Raw genomic sequence first — 14,534 nt, forward strand, 5'->3', positions numbered from 1 at the left:
AATTCATTCTAAAACAATGAGGGAAAGTGAAATTAGAAGGCATATCTACTTTCAGAGTAGTGAGAATAGAATCTTGTAATATAATGTCGGGGGTATTTGTGCCATGTACTGAAGAAGTCTGGTTTAACTTTGCTACCACAGAAGGGTGAGGAGAGTAATTACAGAAAGGGCCCCAAAATTTAGAAGGTTGGCCTTTTGGCCCCCAAGCATAATATAAAGCTTCAGAGCATAACGGCAAAGGTGGGCGTGTAATAATAGTGGAGGATGGCATCAAATGACATACATAACAACTTTCATTTGTGTGAGCCCGTGCAGTCCAGTTAGCAAATTGCCAGAAGATGTTGTCCCGAGGTCCAGCTCCAGCGGGTAACCCTGCTCCGAGCAATAGGAAAATGGTCACGAAGGCTCGGGCGGGTAACCCTGCCCCGAGCAGAGATGCAGCAGCCACGAAGGCTCGGGCGGGTAACCCTGCCCCGAGCAGAGATGAAGCGGACACGAATGCTCGGGCGGGTAACCCTGCCCCGAGCAAGGAAGTGATCCTGAAGGCTCGGGCGGGTAACCCTGCCCCGAGCAGTGATGTCATGAGACCCGCGATGTGGACCATCATGGATTGTAGTGAGGTGGTTCGGTTCCACGGTTCCAAATCTGGACTGGGCGCAAGATCTCTTCCCCCCTTTGTTCACAACGTCTCACGGGCAGTAACGGATTCTCAGTCAGCCGGGCTGCACAACTCAGTCAGCGCTTGCACACAGGTCAATTCTATAGCACAGAGAAAGGGAGAGAGAAAGAGAGAGAGAGAGAAAGAGACTAGATAGGGACACAAAAAGCGTTAATAGCAACTGATTGTAAAACAACTTTATTACGGAGCCTTCTTCAGTCGGGTGGCATGAATCCACTGTGGAAAAAGGTCAGTTAAAACAGCAGTACGAGTAATGGCGACTATTTCTGCAGGCTCACTATATCGAGGTTTTCCCAATTGTCCAAATCGTTTAAAAAATTGCACCAGCACCTTATCTCCCACTTGGAAGGGGTGTGTGTTTGCCGATGGTGGAAGTGATATTGTACTATTGACCTTATTACAAATTTCATGCAATTTATCGATAAGGGCTGCAGAATACTCATCCATATGTGTCTTCAAATCAGAGGTACCCAGAGCCGGAGTCCCTTTTCTCCAGGGGACAGGGAACGGTCGCCCAAAAATGATCTCGTAGGGGGAATAGCCGCCGAGACTAGGCTTCGATGTCATGCGAATTTCGGCCAGTGTGGCTGGCAATAGGTCTACCCAATTTCTGGAACCCGTGGTCTGCATAGCCTTAGTTAGTTTGTCTTTCAATGTTCGATTAGTACGCTCTACGATACCAGAAGATTGAGGATGGTATGGAATGTGAAAGCGCCAGTTTAGTGAAAGATACTTACACAGATCTTGTGTGACCTTTGAGGCGAAAGGGGTACCTTTGTCTGAGTCTATGGCATCTGGAACCCCATAACGAGGTATTATTTCTTTTGCCAACGTACGAGTCACTACCTTTGCATTCTCTCTAGAACACGGAAAGGCTTCTACCCATTTAGAAAATTTGTCCACAATCACCAAGAGATATTTAAACGGCCCACAGGGAGGCATGTGTGTGAAGTCAATTTGCCATTCTGAGAATGGAGATGTCGGTATGGGTAAACACTCGTGTTTCGCGACTGCTTTGGAGTGATTGTTCTGTGCGCAGATGAGGCATCTCTCGATAATTGAATCCACCAAACTGTTTAGATTAGCTATACAGAAAAGTTTGTTCATGTCCCCCTTTACTCCCCTTCGTGCACGGTGTGTTACGCCATGAAATTCACGCACAAGGAAAGGAAGGCAATGTGATGGAAGGCAAAGACGGCCATCTTGGCTGTACCATAGGCCATCAGAGGCGACATAAGCATCTTGTAGCTGCCAAAAGGCAGAATCATTTGGAGAAGCTGAAGCCTGTAAAGAGATAAGGTCTAAATCTGGGATCAAACTACTAGCAAGACAAGATGTATTACATGATGAAGAGTCTAGACCAGGAGACATGACACCAGAAGCAGCAGCAAATTTCGCCATATGATCAGCAAGAGAGTTACCCATGCGTTCAGGGGTGTTTCCCGAGGCATGCGCTTTAGTCTTGACTATAGCGAGTGACCTAGGGAGATGACAAGAATCAATAAGATTTTGTACTAAGGTTGAGTGTGAAATGGGCTTCCCATCTGCTGCGTGGAAGCCCCGTGACTGCCAAATCTTCCCAAAATCATGAGCCACCCCAAAGGCATAACGAGAGTCTGTGTAGATAGTGACGTCCTTGCCCTGAAACAAAATACAGGCACGCATTAGTGCATACAATTCGGCTGCCTGAGCGGAAGAGAACGGGAGAGCATAGGCCTCGTGTACAATGTCAGGCAGGGAACACACAGAATAGCCACAGAGGAAAACATTATCTGAAGGTTTAGAACAAGAGCCATCAACAAAGATTACTTCCCCAGTCTCCAGAGGGCTGGAGGAAAGATCAGGCCTGATACTGGTAGTATGCAAGATTTCAGATAGACAGTCATGATCAGTGTCCTCTAAGGTGTCGTCCTGAGAGTTAAGAAGGCGTGCGAGAGCGTGACCTACAGTATTAGAGGATGCGGTTCGAATTTCGAGATTATCAGTAGAAAGGAGAATGGTTTCATATCCGGAGCGTCGCTGTGCAGTCATATGTTGAGTCTGCAAATTTTGCAATACCTGTTTAACTTGATGTGACGAGTGCAAGATCAGTGGGTGAGACAAAACCAATTTCTCTGCATCTGAAACCATCATAGCACAGGCGGCGACAGCTCTTAGACACGCAGGCAAGCCTTGAGCAACAGTGTCTAATGTTTTAGATAAGAACGCACACGGACGAATCCCCCCTCCATGCTCCTGAGCCAAAACACCAGACGCCGTACCTTGTTGTTCACAGGCGTAGAGATGAAAGGGCTTGGAGTAGTCAGGTAAACCCAGAGCTGGGGCGGAGCAGAGAGCGCTTTTGAGGGAGTGATAAGCGTTAATCATAGTGTCAGTCCAGGTCAAAGGATGTCGCTGTGGGTCTTGAGGAGAGATTGCGGCACGGAGAATCTTGTCATAGGAGGAGCAGTCAGGGATCCATTGTCTGCAGTAATTGATAAGACCCAGAAAAGACATGAGGGCATGCTTAGTGGCAGGGCGTTTCGTGTCTAGAATCGCCTGCACCCGATCAGCTGACAGCTTACGACAACCTTGTGAAAGTTCAAAGCCCAGATACTTAACAGTGTCTTTGCAGAACTGGAGCTTGGTTCTGGAAACCTTGAAACCCTTTTTTGCCAGATGTTGGAGCAGGTGCAATGATGCGGCTTGGCAGATTTCTGGGGACTCAGCGGATATCAGAAGATCATCGGCGTAGGTCAGGATCACAGAGCCCTGGGGGAGGGAGAGGTCACAAAGTGCGTTACGAATTACAGCTGAAAACACAGCTGGAGAGTCAATAAAACCTTGTGGTAGGCGTGTCCAAGTATACTGCTTCCGTCTGTGCGTGAACGCAAACAAAGGCTGTGTGTTTTCTCCAACCGGAACGCTGAAAAAAGCAGAGCAGAGATCAATGACGGAGAAACAGCAATGATCAGCAGGAACTTGTGATATTACAGAGGAAACGTCAGGTACAATAGGTGCTACAGGAACAATTAGTTCATTAATCTTACGCAAGTCCTGCGTAAAACGCCAGGTACCGTCTGGCTTGGGCACGGGGTTGACAGGTGTATTATACGGGCTGATACACTCTCTCACCACGCCTTGTTCAAGGAGAGACCGTAGGATGACATCGATCCCTTTGACTTTATCCTCAGAGAGAGGATACTGGTTAGCATAAACAGGGAGCAGATGTTTCAGCTTAGCTTCATAAGGAACACAATTAACCAGGCCTACCTCATCCTTCTGTTCAGCCCAAAGAGAGGAGGGAATTTCAGCCAAAGCCGTAGAAGGGTCAGCAGAGGGAATAACAGAGTTTACAGAAGTCATGCAAACAACAGCAGAGATATTTGGTACAGTCTCATGTGAAGAAAGATAAGATAAAGCAGGAGGCAGCGAGTCAGGAGTGCAAATAGTCATCTTGGATCCCTGAAACGAAATGGATAAATGTAACAGGCTCATTAGATCCCGTCCCATTAAGTTAAAAGGACACTGTGACATCAACACAAAAGAGTGATGTTTACGAAGTGCTGGGTCAGCGGGACAGGTTACCAGTAATGGAGGAGTGCAAGGGGAAGGAAAAGGGACCCCATCAATTCCCACAGAGCGAACGGTTTTGTTAGACATCGGACCCTCATATGACTTTCCCACCGAGGACATTGTAGCACCAGTGTCAATTAAGAAAGGGAGCACCTTTCCATCTACAACCAATTCTACAACAGGCAAATCACTAGCTAGATAAGAGTCGAAAGAACAATGTAACATCATGGGGTCACAGCTCTGTAGGCAGCTCTATGCTCGATATGGGCCTACGTTTGCAGTAGGCAAAGCAGGAGAAGGAGGGGGAGGAGAAGGAAAAGACACACCACGCTGAAGATTAGAAGAAGAAGCAGAAGCAGCTCTTTGACGTGCCCTATCCTCATCTATCCGTTTCTTTCTACACTCGCGCTTCCAATGTCCTTCTTTACCACAATAATAGCACAATCTATCACTGGGGAATCCCTTATTCCCCGCCCGTCCTTGTGGATCACCCCAATTCTGTTGTGAGTAACCACTAGCAACGGAAAGACAAGCCACCTGCTTAGTATCCAAAAGATCATCTCCCTCCAAAATTCTAATCTTTTCCCCTAGAGCTCTCACTATCATATTACTCCGGTCACTCAAATGATGTTTCAACACCTTCTGCACATCAGGACGACAATTATTCAGAAATGTCGAGATAAAGAGAGGATTGCTTTGCTGCTGGTTCAGTGGCATATTTCCCAAACAAGTCCATGTCTCGCTAAAGCGTGTCAAAAACTTGGAAGTGAGTTCAGCCTTCTCCTGTTTACAATTAGTAACCTGTGAAAGATCACGGCTAGCCTGTCTTCGTGAGAGCAGATAACGCGTCAATTGTTCCCTTAATTCTCTCATAGCTCTATCAATATCTTTCCAGTAAAACCTCATTACCTGTTTGGTCGTGGTCTGACCGTTTTCTTCCTCTTTAACCTCCGTAACAGCATAATCGTCATTTTCCGGTTTTAGACAAGGGACGGCGGCTAGCAATGCATCTTCATCATATTTATCACCGAGAACAGCATGCATGAGAAGGCGATAATCTGCACCAACCATTTGTTTGTGCCTGCACATTCTTACGAGCATGTCTACGAAATTGACTGGGTTGTTTATCGAAGGCAATAGCTTGATAATGTCTTTTAATTCTGATGCTGAAGGCGGATAGATCTTAAATCCCTTTCCTCTTCGCGCCCACACACAAGCTGTGTTTATTTCATCGTCAGAATCCGTATGAGATTCGTTTGTCTCGTTTCTTCTGCTCATTACAGTTTTCCTTCTAGCGCCTGTGTTATCAGCGGGACATGAAGCGTTCGCCGGTGTATCTACAGGAATGTTTGGAATGTTTCTTGTTTCCTCGATCAGCGGAGGAGCAGAGGCTAGGGATCGAAATAAAGCAGGTTGCACCTCTGCATTGCGCTTGGGATGTGGTATTGAATTCTTTTGTTCTTTCGTCTCTTTAATTTTCTGAAAATGATCCCAAATTGGCTTCATTCTAATCCACTCTAAATAACCTTTGGTCATGTAATCATAATCCCATTCTGGGTTGCCAAATCCTTCATATATCTGTTTGTGTGCCGAAATTAGATACTCTGGTCTAAAAGTCCCTGCACGAGGATAAATTAACCGAGACTGAAATTGTTTCGTAGACCAATCGGCTAGAAGGTCCAGCCAAGGAGCAGTATAGAATCCCAAATCACATCGATTCATCCAATCCCGTGGAGTGTCTTCAGAATCGGGTCTGAGTACCTCTTTACTACCACAACTACCCCCCATGGCCGCACGAAGGAATCAAAGATTAAAAGTGCGCTCTTCTCGTGACAGTTCTCCCCCTTGAAGTGTCTTCACGAGGCTTACCGTCCCGTAAACAAATTACGAGGTTTACCAGCCCAATCCCGTGGCTCTACTAGCCCCGTCTCGTCCCGTAAACAAGAGTCTAAAATAAATAAAGGTCTAATCTAATCTTCAGTCTACGAGGGTCCTTACGTCCCGTGCCTCCACACGAGGATTACCAACCTGAATTTACGGGTCTCTATTTTTGAAATTACTACCAACCAGGCGGTCAACCAATCAATAACCAATCAAATTATAAATTAAAATTAAATTTACTCACCTGGTTGGCAGTATCCCACTTCTGACACCAAATTGTTGGGTTCACCCAGAAAGAGACCCTGGATTCCTTCGTGAATGCCTTCCCTTCGGGCCCGAAGTAGACAAGGAGACAAGGAGACGAATCGCTCAGAAACGGACAGGAGAACACGTGTGGGTTGTTCACATGCCAGTTTATTCGCTCGCTTCGTCTGAATGAAAACATTTGTGGGAATGTCTTATAGTGTTGCTGTGTTTATGTTTTGTCTTCGTGTGTGTGTGTGTGTCTATGTGTGTGTGTCTATGTAGAAGTGTGTAATGATCTTGAATCAATCATAATAATATAATAACATATTTTTGCTGACAATAAGGTACAGATAGATGTTATGTCTGATTCTTCGTGGAATAGTTTGGAATGTATAAACATAGATAATGTTTAATGTTTGCCTACGAAGAAGGTCAAAAAACACTAGTTTGCACAGAAAGGATCGTACTAATTCTTAATAATTAACATGAATAATTCTTAACACATGAATGTGTGGTCAGTCAGTAAATTACATCTTGATTATCTTGATTCCATCAACATAAGTAATTAACAAATAACAATCAGCTCTTAATAATGAATGTTATAAGAGAATAAACATAAAAAAAAGAACAACTTAACCACAAGTACAATGAGAATATGTCTGAAAGAGAGAGAACAATTAAACCACTAACAGGATTAAACATAACTAAATTAGGTTAATGCTCTTAAACTAAAAATCCTTAGAATCATGAGATCTTAATTATAATTATAATGTCATTATGAAACTAATCTAGAACTATGAAACTAACATTAATCACGGAATGTATTCATTAATTACGGGATCTATAAAACTAATATTAATCATTACCATAGTATATTTCAATATATTTCAGTGTATTTCATAGCCTTTATGAAGCCATGACCTAAGATTCAACTGAATGAATAAGCATAATCATGAACTTTAATTCTACTATTTCTGAGTGTGGTATGAGTCGATCTGACACTAAAACAGACCTTCAGACACGTCTCTGTTCAAAAATACACATTCATAAACAAAATGTTCCCAAACAATGTCCAGCCGGACCTAAGGTCATTTCAAACTAAATCTTAACACAGAATAAGCTAAGAATCACTATTTCACTAAACTTACATATACACCTACATATATCCTGATTTAACCTACTGATTCTGATTCATATTCTGATCATAATCTACATATAATAAATTTTGACCCAACACTCACCTGGTGAGGAAGGAGTTGGAGTGGATGATTGATTTCCCATTTCTGTGTAACATGTAGTTGACAAAGATGAAATAAAGACAAAGAATATATGACAATTTACCGCAACATACTTCTGTGGTATCATAAGAATACTTTACTTAGAAATATTTTGCTTCTAAAGTGTACTTGTTAATTATATTTACAGTATAAACTTTTCATTTAATATTGATATTGTGGGGGAAAAAAAAGACTCCATTACTTTGGGTGGTCGTACTGCTATTGAGAGTTTTTCAAATCTGGCTACAGTATGCCCTTGTTTGTGAAATAGTTTCACTTTCTGAATAACCTATAGCCCATTATGTGAGCTACAGTGCTCAGTGTAAATGAGTAGACCCCTTTGAAAAGTAACATTTTAAACAAAATCTCAATGAACACAAACAATTTCAAAAATGTTGACAAGACAAAGTGTAATATAACATCTGTTTAACTTATAATGTGAAAGTAAGGTTAATAATATAACTTAGATTACACATTTTTTCAGTTTTACTCAAATTAGGGTGGTGCAAAAATGAGTACACCCCACAACAAAAACTACTACATCTAGTACTTTTTGTATGGCCTCCATAATTTTTAATGACCGAAGTCTTCTAGGCATGGAACGAACAAGTTGGCGACATTTTGCAACATCAATCTTTTTCCATTCTTCAACAGTGACCTCTTTTAGTGACTGGATGCTGGATGGAGAGCGATGCTCAACTTGTCTCTTCAGAATTCCCCATAGGTGTTCGATTGGGTTCAGATCAGGAGACATACTTGGCCACTGAATCACTTTCACCCTGTTCTTCTTCAGAAATCCAACAGTGGCCTTAGATGTGTATTTAGTCATGTTGGAAAAGTGCATGATGACCAAGGGCACGGAGTGATGGTAGCATCTTCTCTTTCAGTATGGAGCAATACGTCTGAGAATTCATGATGCCATCAATGAAATACAGCTCCCCGACACCAGCAGCACTCATGCAGCCCCACATAAGGACACTGCCGCCACCATGTTTCACTGTAGGCACCATGAATTATTCTTTGTATTCCTCACCTTTGCGACGCCATGCAGTTTTGAAGCCATCAGTTCCAAAAACGTTTATCTTGGTCTCATCACTCCAGAGTAGATGAGTCCCAGTAGTCTTCATCTTTGTCAGCATGGGCCCTGGCAAACTCTAGGTAAGCTTTTTTGTGCCTGGGCTTTAGGAGAGGCTTCTTTCGTAGACAGCATCCATGCATGCCATTCCTCTTGCAGTGTACGCCGTATTGTGTCACGGGAAATAGTCACCCCAGTTTGGTTTTCTACTACTTTAGATAATTGCAGTGAACTTGCATGCTGATTTTCTTCAACCCTTCTCATCAGAAGACGTTCCTGTCGAGGTGTTAACTTCCGTGGATGACCTGGACGTCTCTGTGAGATGGTTGCAGTTCCATCTTTCTTAAATTTTTGTACCACTTTTGCTACAGTATTCTGACTGATAAGTAAAGCTTTGCTGATCTTCTTGTAGCCTTCACCTTTGTGGTGTAAAGAAATTATTTTCTTTGGGGAATTCTGAAGAGTTCAGTTGAGCATCACTCTCCATCCAGCTTCCAGTCACTAAAAGAGGTCATTGTTGAAGAATGGAAAAAGATTGATGTTGCAAAATGTCGCCAACTTGTTCATTCCATGCCTAGAAGACTTGGTGCTGTCATTAAAAATCATGGAGGCCATACAAAGTACTAGATGTAGTAGTTTTTGTTGTGGGGTGTACTAATTTTTGCACCACCCTAATTTGAGTAAAATTGAAAAATGTGTCATCTTAGTTATATTATTAGCCTCACTTTTTTTTTATAAGTTAAACAGATGTTATATTAAACTTTGTCTCGTCAACATTTCTGAAATTGTGTTAATTGAGATATTGTTTAAAATGTTACTTTTCAAAGGGGGTGCACTCATTTACGCTGAGCATTGTGAATATATATATATATATATATATATATATATATATATATATATATATATGTGTGTGTGTGTGTGTGTGTGTGTGTGTGTGTGTAAAATAAAGCCAATTAGGCAGTCACACAATGGCAGAAAGGAAATGAAACATTTTTACTGAACATTCTTGAACCTGTTTCTGTGAAGAATAACTCCTGAAAAGAAAATTAATGTCATTAAACATTTGTCAGACATTGTTGAACTGGACAGATCCTGCAGTTTTATAATTTACGTAATTAAAAATCAAAGAAATGTATGCAATCTTTTTGTTTCTGCAAAGAACAAATCTAGAACCAGAAAAAAAAAACAGGAAACAACATGTTTTTTCTGAAACCTGTGGTTGCCAGTGATATGTGTGCCATGCATGAGACACACTGCGTACTAAATCACTTAAGACACTTCACCTCCTTCCTCTTATCGTTGTTTCTTCTTGTATTGCATATTCACTGTGCACCTTATTGTACAGACCATAATGAAAATGAGTATTATGCACTCTTAAACATTGCAAAAAAAAAAAAAAAAGACTCACTCAGTGGTTCAGATTAAATCAAGTTACATGCACACAGTGGCGGTTCTAGACCAAAATTACTAGGGGGGCCGAGGTGGGGCCAGTGTTTTTTCAGGGGGGCACATATAAGGAAAAAACATGGCAATATTTAAGCGTTCAAAATGTTTTGTTTAGTTTATTTAAAACCAAAACAAAATACATTGAGCATAAATACAATGAGATAAACATTCTGTCTCAATAGCCTAAACATAAAATAAATTGTGCTCAATAAATCTTAAAACCATGTTTCTCTTTTTTGTAAAATAAGATTTCTATTTTTGCATACAATGAACCTTTTATCTGTCCAATGACACTTTTTAAATTCACAGCATGAATTAATTTTCTTTTTCACAGCATGAGACTTGAATGTACAATCACTATCTTTATCTAAATCACACTGTCATCATCTCACTCTTTCTTTATGTACAGCAGGGGGGAAAATAGAAAGAAAAAATAAATTCACACCCAGTGGTCTCAGAATCACCCTATAGCATTCACAGCAGGCTGAAACACTACAACAACAAGATTCTGCGATTGTGACTCCTTGAGAAACGGTCTACAAATGCATCAAGGTTCAAAGCCTTGGACCTTCTGGATTCAATGCTGAGCACACCAAGATTGCTTAGACGCTCCTCACTAATGGTGGATCGGAGGTACCGTAGGTCTTCACCAGTTTCAAAGTGGAGAAACTCCGCTCACAAGAGGCAGATCTCACTGGGAGTGCCACAGCTATTTTGCATAGTCTAAAGAGCTCAAAAAATACTTCTTTATATGGCTCAGTGAAACGTGTCAACGCTACTGTATCTGATGGCTTTTCAATCAAAAAACTTCGGACGTGACAGCTGTTATCACTCACGTCCGAAGTTTACAATTCGCGCTGCTGCTGCTGGTCTTTCTGCTGCAGGTAACAGTGTGCGTGTAGCGCTTTAAGGAGTCCGTGTAGAACACTCCGTCATGTCAGTTCCGATCTTCGAGCCAGCGCACGTCGAAATTAATAAATCTTATTATCTGTTCAGCACAGGGGCCACAACAGGGGCCAGGAGCAATTTTACAGGGGCACTGGCCCCCTCTGGCCCCCGTTTAAAACCGCCTATGCATGCACAACTCACCGAGCTGCACAATGCAGAGCATGGCATGGCAGTTTCCACCAACACAACAGTGAATAACAGTGATGAGTAATAATAATAACAATCATGAGTTATTTCTCATATGCACAGGAAATCCTACAATTACAACATGGTATCACCTAGACAATACAATATGAAGCCATGGAGTTTCAAGGAATATTGAAATAGTGGATAAGAGAAAGCCAGATATGCTATATCACACAATTGATTAAAATCAGTTCAATGTTTGAAATAAATGTCAAAATTACTATTTTTTAATCTATGAAGTAATTTATATTTTTTTACATTCATTTTGTAATGTGAAGTAAAAATTATGTATTTTTTATCATTTAAGAAGCATTTTAAATTGAACAAAGTGCACAGTTTTGTCTTTTTCATTTACATACTTTAATATTTATAATTTTTAACATGTAACATATAAAAGTTTTGACTCAATGAATACTCATTGTAGATAAGTATGACTGAGGATTACAGCATTGTAAGTGGAGCATCACACATCACACATCACATTATCTCTAGCCGCTTTATCCTTCTACAGGGTCGCAGGCAAGCTGGAGCCTATCCCAGCTGACTACGGGCGAAAGGCGGGGTACACCCTGGACAAGTCGCCAGGTCATCACAGGGCTGACACATAGACACAGACAACCACTCACACTCACATTCACACCTACGGTCAATTTTTAGAGTCACCAGTTAACCTAACCTGCATGTCTTTGGACTGTGGGCGAAACCGGAGCACCCGGAGGAAACCCACGCGGACACGGGGAGAACATGCAAACTCCACACAGAAAGGCCCTCGCTGGCCCCGGGGCTCGAACCCAGGACCTTCTTGCTGTGAGGCGACAGCGCTAACCACTACACCACCGTGCCACCCTAAGTGGAGCATCAGCTTGTAAATTTCAGTCTTACTGTTCATCAGTAAGATTGAACATTTTAATAGTCTTTAAATTTCCCAATATATTTTCAATTGAATCGTTACTTTTCTCAATTTAATGAGCCATTCATGCTGATTATAGTTTTAAATGCTTTGTTCCACTTCTAATGTACAGCACTATGCAGTGTAAAAATCACACACTCCATTATTGCAACCTCAGCAACCACAAGCACATGACAAGAAAAAAAAAAAACATGTAGTGGATCGTGAGAAAGATGAGTGCAGGAGATCAAGTACAAACAGAAGTTTAAAAAATGTCCAAATAAAATGAAGATACAAAACAATACAGTTAATATGAGAAAGGAAAGACAATGAGAAAAATTCCTCTACTCCATCAGTCCCCCATTCCAAGATGATAAATGGGTCGTGTCTCTACACTACTTTTGATGTACTCGACTCAAATATGGGGTAAAGTGATAAACAAGACCTGACTACAGATTTAGTATTAGTATACTTCATTTCTTTGGCAAGGCTAGTAATCATTAATCGGGCAGCAATTCCAATCTGTATAAAACCTCAGCAATTAAAAAACACCACCTTTCTTCTCAGAGGACAATTAAACTACAGTATGTATGAAATGCCAAGTATAAAAAATTGATTCCAGAAAAGTGCATCAGAACATGAAAGGTTATATGGTATATAGAATGACAGGACCTTTGCCTTAATTTAAATTTCCTTTGATTATTATTCCTGATAGGTTTTGATGTGTCTGTACAGACAGAGGTTGGATTCACAAAGCATGATCTAGGAATGTAGACTTCTGCCACCCAGGAGATTCTACCTCACAGATCCGGGAGCAAAGGTCACTGACACAGACACAGCTGTTCAGAGATGTTTCTCAGGTTATTAGGACAAACATGAATACATATATAACCACATTCAAGAGTGTGTTGTACAGTGGTGCTTGAAAGTTTGTGAACCCTTTAGAATTTTCTATATTTCTGCATAAATATGACCTAAAACATCATCAGACTTTCACACAAGTCCTAAAAGTAGATAAAGAGAACCCAGTTAAACAAATGAGACAAAAATATTAGACTTGGTAATTTATTTATTCAGGGAAATGATCCAATATTACATATCTGAGGAGCAGCAAAAGTATGTGAACCTTTGCTTTCAGTATCTGGTGTGACCCCCTTGTACAGCAATAACTGCAACTAAACATTTGCGGTAACTGTTGATCAGTCCTGCACTCTGGCTTGGAGGAATTTTAGCCCATTCCTCTGTACAGAACAGCTTCAACTCTGGGATGTTGGTGGGTTTCCTCACATGAACTGCTCGCTTCAGGTCCTTCCACAACATTTTGATTGGATTAAGGTCAGGACGGTGATTTAGCCATTCCAAAACATTAACTTTATTCTTCTTTAACCATTCTTTGGTAGAATGACTTGTGTACTTAGGGTCGTTGTCTTGCTGCATGACCCACCTTCTATTGAGATTCAGTTCATGGACAGATGTCCTGACATTTTCCTTTAGAATTTGCTGGTATAATTCAGAATTCATTGTTCCATCAATGATGGCAAGCCGTCCTGGCCCACATGCAGCAAAACAGGTCCAAACCATGATACTACCACCACCATGTTTCACAGATGGGATAAGGTTCTTATGCTAGAATGCAGTATTTTCCTTTATCCAAACATAGCACTTCTCATTTAAACCAAAAAGTTCTATATTGGTCTCATCCATCCACAAAACATTTTTCCAATAGCCTTCTGGCTTGTCCAAGTGATCTTTAGCAAACTGCAGGTGAGCAGCAATGTTCTTTTTGGAGGGCAGTGGCTTTCTTCTTGCAACCCTGCCATGCACACCATTATTGTTCAGTGTTCTCCTGATGGTGGACTCATGAACATTAACATTAGACAATGTGAGAGAGGCCTTCAATTGCTTAGAAGTTACCCTGGAGTTCTTTGTGACTTCGCCGACTATTACACGCCTTGCTCTTGGAGTGATCTTTGTTGGTCGACCACTTCTGGGGAGGGGAACAATTGTCTTGAATTTCCTCCATTTGTACACAATCTGTCTGACTGTGCATTGGTGGAGTCCAAACTCTTTAGAGATGGTTTTATAACCTTTTCCAGCCTGATGAGCATAAACAATGCTTTTTCTGAGGTCCTCAGAAATCTCCTATGTTCATGCCATGATACACTTCCACAAACATGTGCTGTGAAGATCAGACTTTGATAGATCCCTGTTCTTTAAATAAAACAGGGTGCCCACTCACACCTGATTGTCATCCCATTGATTGAAAACACCTGACTCTCATTTCACCTTCAAATGAACTGCTAATCCTAGAGGTTCACATACTTTTGCCACTCACAGATATGTAATATTGGA

General features: G+C 41.4%; 1 protein-coding gene across 1 annotated transcript; it reads right to left on the bottom strand.

Annotated features, from left to right (window-relative positions):
- Window positions 1-771: 771 nt before the first annotated feature.
- LOC132865980 (protein NYNRIN-like) lies at window positions 772-6,438 on the bottom strand. The gene is made up of 3 exons (XM_060898508.1): window positions 6,360-6,438; window positions 3,502-3,584; window positions 772-3,430 (listed from the first exon to the last, which is right to left on the bottom strand). The coding sequence occupies exon 3, from the start codon at window positions 3,173-3,175 to the stop codon at window positions 860-862; it is 2,316 nt and encodes a 771-aa protein (XP_060754491.1). The 5' UTR covers window positions 3,176-3,430; window positions 3,502-3,584; window positions 6,360-6,438; the 3' UTR covers window positions 772-859.
- Window positions 6,439-14,534: the final 8,096 nt, after the last annotated feature.

The sequence above is a fragment of the Neoarius graeffei genome, chromosome 18 (genome assembly GCF_027579695.1).
Source record: "Neoarius graeffei isolate fNeoGra1 chromosome 18, fNeoGra1.pri, whole genome shotgun sequence".
Lineage (NCBI taxonomy): Eukaryota > Metazoa > Chordata > Actinopteri > Siluriformes > Ariidae > Neoarius > Neoarius graeffei.